Source organism: Cyanistes caeruleus, chromosome 21, assembly GCF_971803275.1.
Source record: "Cyanistes caeruleus chromosome 21, bCyaCae1.hap1.1, whole genome shotgun sequence".
NCBI classification, from domain to species: domain Eukaryota; kingdom Metazoa; phylum Chordata; class Aves; order Passeriformes; family Paridae; genus Cyanistes; species Cyanistes caeruleus.
This window is the reverse complement of record NC_141721.1, coordinates 5,871,098-5,877,445: the sequence shown is the minus strand read 5'-3', so window position 1 is coordinate 5,877,445 and position 6,348 is coordinate 5,871,098. Positions and strand designations below refer to the sequence as shown.

The window sequence follows — 6,348 nt, the reverse complement described above, 5'->3', positions numbered from 1 at the left end:
ACCGCGCGGGGCCGAGCCCAGCCCAGCCCAGCCGAGCGGGGCCGGGCGGAGCGGAGCCGAGCGGGGCCGGGCCGGGGGGAGCGGAGCGGGGCTGAGCGCGGCCGGAGCGGGCGGAGCGGAGCCGAGCGGGGCGCGGAGCGGAGCCGGGCGCGCCCGGGCGCGGAGGAGCCGCCGAGCGCAGGTGGGAGCCGGGCGTGGGGCGGGGGGAGCGCGGTGGGGAGGGACGGGGGGACGCGGGGAGCGGGGCTGAGCCCCCCGGGCCCCGGCCCCTCGCCGCCCGCCGGCGGAGATGGCTATATTTGGACAGTGACCTCTGGTCGTTCCCAAGCAGTCGCTGCGGATTCAATTGTGGCAACGTAATGGCACGGCCGGGGAGCGGGGCTGTCCTGCCTGTATCCTGCCTGTACCCTGCCCTTACCCCGCCCGTACCCCACCTGCACCCCACCTGCACCCCACCTCTTTGCCAGCACCCCATCCGACCCCACTTGCGCCCTGCCTGCACCCCACCCAGCTCTCGTGCCTGCACCCCACACCTGCACCCTTTTCAGCCCTGCCTGCACCTTGCCAGCGCCCCACCTGCTCCTACCCACCCCTCCTGCACCCTACACGTTGCCTGCACCCTGCCCGACTCTGCCTGCACCACATCTGCACCCCACCCCGTGCCTGCATCCTGCCCAAGCAGGCCGTCCCTTCCTTCCCTGCATGCTGACACCCCAGACTCCGCTCCCGGCAATGCTTGAGGTGCTGGGAGCATTGGTCCCCGCGGAGCCTGCTCGCTCTTCCCCGGGGCTGGGGACACTCAGGGGGTGACACCAGCAGTGCCGTCGTCCAGTCCCTCTTGGTAGCCGGGCTCTGGCCCCTTGGACCCAGCTCCAAGCCGTTCAGCCAAACCGGAGATGATGCTGGAGTGCTGTGAGGACTCCGAGGACACTCAGGGACTGGGCGAATGTGGTTTGGCAGGGAGCTGCGTGTGCCCTATACAAAATCCACCGGCTGGGACGTGGAGGAGCAGATCTGCTCCTGCTTCTACGCTGGCTCTGTGGGCTGGGGACAGGGGTGCCTGGCCATGTCTTGGTAGCTGGATGTGCTCCTGACAATGGCTGTGAATCCAGAAGAGCACGGGGGATTCACCAGGGTAGCCAGTGGCTCATGGGTGCTGCAGAGCCCCAGCTCCAAGAGTTTTGTGGTCCTGAGTGTCTCAGTCTCCCACTGGGGCAGGTCCCAGGAGCAGCACAGGCTGGGGGAGAGATGGGTGACAGCATCGTGCCCACCTGTGGCTGAGGGCTGGAGACACCATGGGGGCCGTGGTGGGGGGCTCCTCGACACCCCAGTGTGCCTGTGGGGCTGTGTCTGTGTGCCAGGTCCAGCCCTTGCCCAGGTGGGGGTGCAGAGTGGGTAGCAGGGATCCATGGCACAGGACAGGGATCCATGCAGGGAGGCATGAGCCACCAGCAGGCAACTCTGGAGGCAGAGCCCTCCTCCCAGGTGCTGGGTCAAGCCAGGCAACCTCAGGCCACTGATGCAGGATGGGACACAAGGGGACAATCTGTGACCTGGTGCAATTTTATGTCCACCCCAAAGTTCCCTCTGCCCTGCTACTCCGCTGCAGCAGCTCATGTGCCACCCCCAGTGCCAGCCACGGGGCACAGCACAGCAGTGGGGTACAACACAGCCACAGGGCATTGCACATCTGTGGGGCATGGCACATCTGTGGGGCATGGCACATCTGTGGGGCATTGCACATCTGTGGGGCATGGCACATCTGTAGGACATGGCACAGCCATAGGGCATAGCACAGCTGTACATGATGTCATGGCCATGCCCCTGCCCAGTGTCAAGTGGCCCTGGCCACCAGCTGAGAGTCCCCAGCACCTGCAGCACCCCCACATCCCCACACAGGGGATGTCCCAGCTCCCTCATGTGGGGTCAGGGCCACGTCTCATATCCTCGCCCTCCATGGCACCTCAATGTTCCCAGAGTTCCTGCTGTGCTCAGAGTAGGAGGAATATCTCAGAGCACAAGGCCTGAGGGGACCAAAACCCCTCCAAGCCGTGCCAGGGTGGCAGGTGGTGGCCTGACCCTGTCCCCACAGCCATGAGCCGCCGTGTGGTGCGCCAGAGCAAGTTCCGGCACGTGTTCGGGCAGCCGGTGAAGGCAGACCAGATGTACGAGGACATCCGTGTCTCCAAGGTGACATGTGACAGCTCCTTCTGCGCTGTCAACCCCAAGTTTGTGGCCATCATTGTGGAGTCCGGTGGTGGTGGGGCCTTCATTGTCCTGCCTCTTGCCAAGGTGAGTGGGGAGAATGCTGGGCCACGCTGCTGAGATGTGCTGGGGGGAACATGCTGATGGGTTTTGCTTTTGGGGAGCCGCTGTGGCCCCAGAGCCCCCAGCTTTGCCCCAACACCCTCTCCTGATGTGGGGACTCAAGGCAGGAACAACCTGGGTGATCATTGGCACCTGCCAAGGGTGACATCCCTGGGGCAACCAAGGTGATCTGGGAAACCCCCAGCTGCCTTCTCCCCAGCCCCAATTCCCTGGGTCAGAGCATGCCCAGGGAGCAGCACCCAGTGGAGTCTCTGCCAACCCTGGCACAGAGGCTGGGAGAGGGTCCCCAACCCCTCCTTGCCATCAGAACAGACACAAAACAGCCTCTCATGGGTCACATTTTCCCCTTTGTGTCCCTACAAGGCCTTGTTCCAGGTGAGCCCCATTTTCCCTGTGTGCCTCAGTTTCCCCCTTCAAGGCAGGTGCAAACCTCTGGCCACCGCTGGAACCCCCTGTGTGTCCCTATTTGTGTCACAACCCCATGTGATGGCCAGGCTGGGCTCTGGGGGGCACCTGGCAGGGTCTCCCCTAAAGGACTCATCCCAACCCCTCACCATTGCAGACAGGACGGGTGGACAAGAACCACCCGCTGGTGACAGGACACACGGCGCCCGTGCTGGACATCGACTGGTGTCCCCACAATGACAACGTCATCGCCAGCGCCTCGGAGGACACCACCGTCATGGTGAGGGGCTGGACCCCGCGTGGGGAGGGGGTGGCAGGCACTGGGGGAGCAATGCAGAGCATCCCCCCCCTCGCCGCCTGTGAAGTGTCATTGGCCTATTTTTAGCGCCGGTGCCATGCGTTCACGCTGGCGGCGGCTGCTCGCTCCATGATGCAGCACTTTGTGCTAAATATACCCTCCCTGGCGACTCAGCACGCAGGAATAGCTGGGGGGGGCTGGGGGCTGCACCCCAGCTGTGCCCCCCTTCCCTGTGCCCACCAGCACCCCGTGTGCTGGGGATGCACCCCAGGATGGAGGCACTTCTGGTGTCTCCTTGCCACCCTCCCCGCAGGCTGAGCCGGGATTAATGATGAGGTTAATTGGCTCTGAGGCCCTCATCCTCTTAGTGCTCACACACGGGGTGATCCCCAATGCCCAGCTCTCTGTCCTCCCCCCAGGTGTGGCAGATCCCTGACTATGTCCCCGTGCGCAACATCACGGAGCCTGTGGTGACACTGGAGGGACACTCCAAGCGGGTGAGCATCATCTCCTGGCACCCCACCGCCCGCAACGTCCTGCTCAGCGCAGGTAAGGGGGTCCCGGGTCACCCTCCCCGGGGTCACGGGAGATCCATGGAGTGACAGCATCTGCCCCCTCGGTCCTCTGCAGGCTGTGACAACCTGGTGATCCTCTGGAACGTGGGGACTGGGGAGATGCTGCTGGCTCTGGATGACATGCACACTGACCTCATCTACAACGTGGGCTGGAACCGCAACGGCAGCCTGCTCGTCACCACCTGCAAGGACAAGAAGGTCCGTGTCATCGACCCCCGCAAGCAGCAGATCATAGCGGTGAGTGCCCCTGCTTGTGTCCCCCCTCATCCCACCGCGGGGTCCCCCCAGCGCCTGCCTGACCCTACTAACCCCGCTCCGCGCGTCTCTGTTTGATTTAACCCGCTAACGCCGGCGCAGGAGAAAACCAAACCGCACGACGGCACCCGCCCCATCCGTGCCATCTTCGTGGCCGATGGCAAGATCTTCACCACGGGCTTCAGCAGGATGAGCGAGCGGCAGCTGGGCCTCTGGGACCTGGTATGAGACGGCGGCTCCAGCCCGGCCAGCGCAAACCCCAGGGATCTCAGCCCTACAGGGAACGCTCTGGGTGCCAGGGAGGCTCTCTGGCACCGCGTGCGCTCAGGCGGCGCCATGGAATAGGACTCGGCAGCTGTTTTGGGGGACAGATCCGGACCCCCTCCGTTTTCCCCCCTTCCCGTGTCCCGTGCTGACTGTCTCCCCCTCCCCCCAGGAGAGGTTTGCCCCCCACGAAGGGCTGAGGCCTGTGCGGGCCATCTTCACACGGGAAGGACACATCTTTACCACGGGCTTTACCAGAATGAGCCAGCGGGAGCTGGGCTTGTGGGACCCGGTAACGAGGCCGCATGGAGTGCTGCCCTGGGAACTTGGCCCCCCCTGCCAACCCCCCTGCCCCAGGATGGCATGTCCGCTGCATCCCCCTCCCAAAAGATGCCAAGTTCCTGAGTGTGCCGTGCTGTGCTGGGGAGGGGGCTGGGGAGCAGGGGGTGCTGGGGAAGGGGGGTACAGCCGAGATGGGGGTACCCAGCCCGGTACCCCAGGTGGGGCAGGGAGCTGGGGGAGGGGCATGCCAGGCTGCCTGCCTGGGGGGTTGTGTACCCCAGAGGGGACGAGCCCTGTTCCCCAGTGTGCCGTGGCTAATGTGTGTGACTAACCAGGGTGGGGGTTTTGGGGTCACTGCTCACACCCCTCCACCACTGCTCCGGCCCCACAGAATAACTTTGAGGAGCCCATTGCTCTGCAAGAGATGGACACAAGCAACGGGGTCCTGCTGCCCTTCTATGATGCTGATTCCAGCATTGTCTACCTCTGCGGGAAGGTAACCCCTCCCTCCCTGGGGTGCATCCCCTGTCACCCTGTCCCTGAGGGTGCCAGGGCTGGCTGACACCTGTCCCCCACCCCTGCAGGGTGACAGCAGCATCCGCTATTTCGAGATCACGGATGAGGCACCCTATGTGCACTACCTGAACACCTACAGCAGCAAGGAGCCCCAGCGGGGCATGGGCTTCATGCCCAAGCGTGGGCTGGATGTCAGCAAGTGTGAGATCGCCAGGTGAGAGCCAAGGGGGCTGGGGGGAGCCCCAGGGGTCAGGGGGGCCAGCTGGGCCCTGACTGCCTGCGCCCCACGCAGATTCTTCAAGCTGCACGAGCGCAAGTGTGAGCCCATCGTCATGACGGTGCCACGCAAGGTGAGCCTGGGGGGATCCCAGGGGAGGTGGGGGCCTGGGGGGAGACACCCCACATCTCACCATGGCCTCTCTCCCTCCCGCAGTCAGACCTCTTCCAGGATGACCTGTACCCCGACACGCCAGGCCCCGAGCCAGCCCTGGAGGCAGATGAGTGGCTGTCAGGGAAGGACGCAGAGCCCATCCTCATCTCGCTGCGGGATGGGTACGTCCCCATCAAGAACCGGGAGCTGAAGGTGGTCAAGAAGAACATCCTGGACAGCAAACCCCCGCCAGGCCCCCGACGAAGCCACTCCACTTGCGACTCTGACTTCTCTGTGAGTGTCCGGGGGACAGGGAGGAGGCGGCAGGGCTGTCCCCCTGCTCTGGGGTGGGGTGGGCCAGACTCATCGGTGACCCTGTGTCCCCATTCCCTGCAGCAGCCAGCCTTGGAGGAGGTGCTGGAGGAGATCCGTGCCCTCAAGGAGACGGTCCAAGCGCAGGAGAAGCGCATCTCCGACCTGGAGAACAAACTCTGCCAGTTCACCAACGGCACGGACTAGCTCGGTGGCCACGGCCACCACCACGGGCAGGGCCAGGACTGCCCCGGCCTCCCGGGGATTAAAGCCGAGTCCCCACCTTGGGCAGGAGCCCGGAGCCGTGTCCTTTCCCCAGGAGCCGAGGGGGCAGGGAGGGGTCGGACCCTGACCCCGCCTGTGCTGGCATCAGTCGCATCCTGCTCCCGCAGCAGCCGAGGGGGCCCCGCTTCAGTGCCCGCAGGCTGGGGCTGCCGAGCATCCCTCCGCGGGGACCCGCACGCTGAGCACCAGCATCCTCCCAGGACAGGGAGCTGCCGCGCCCCCCCGGCCAGGATGTGCTTGTGTACGGTGCTACACCCCCCCTCCATCACCCCCTCACCTCCCCCTGCCCCACCGGCCCCTCGGCGGGCGCTCCCACCCGGCTCTTTGCTCCTGGACCCCTTTAATAAAGGGCTCAGCCACCCTTGGCTGCGTGGCAGGTACCGGGGACGAGGGACCACCGTGCCAGGGGTGCTGCCTGCACCCCGCCGCCAGCACCCGCTGCCTGTGGAGCCCCGGCA

General features: G+C 65.3%; 1 protein-coding gene across 6 annotated transcripts; it reads left to right on the top strand.

The window, feature by feature from the left end:
• On the top strand, positions 1–6,251 carry CORO6 (coronin 6). Of its 6 annotated transcripts, XM_086859334.1 has the most exons (12): positions 48–181; positions 2,093–2,292; positions 2,891–3,013; positions 3,451–3,580; positions 3,662–3,843; positions 3,964–4,083; positions 4,298–4,417; positions 4,799–4,903; positions 4,992–5,137; positions 5,216–5,273; positions 5,357–5,587; positions 5,690–5,893. In XM_086859334.1, exons 2-12 carry the CDS (start codon positions 2,095–2,097, stop codon positions 5,810–5,812), a joined length of 1,536 nt encoding a protein of 511 aa, XP_086715460.1. In that variant the 5' UTR covers positions 48–181; positions 2,093–2,094; the 3' UTR covers positions 5,813–5,893. The 6 variants fall into 6 exon arrangements, with proteins under 6 accessions (XP_086715459.1, XP_086715460.1, XP_086715456.1 ...); XM_086859333.1 differs by lacking the exon at positions 3,964–4,083 and having other exon boundaries at positions 1–181; XM_086859330.1 differs by lacking the exon at positions 4,298–4,417 and having other exon boundaries at positions 5,693–6,251.
• Positions 6,252–6,348: the final 97 nt, after the last annotated feature.

Bases quoted from the DNA above. Each gene is read 5' to 3' on its own strand.
- CORO6 (XM_086859334.1), top strand. From the start codon at position 2,095: ATGAGCCGCCGTGTGGTGCGCCAGAGCAAGTTCCGGCACGTGTTCGGG. The intron at 2,293-2,890 runs GTGAGTGGGGAG...TCACCATTGCAG, and splicing joins TTGTCCTGCCTCTTGCCAAG to ACAGGACGGGTGGACAAGAA. The intron at 5,588-5,689 runs GTGAGTGTCCGG...CATTCCCTGCAG, and splicing joins CTTGCGACTCTGACTTCTCT to CAGCCAGCCTTGGAGGAGGT.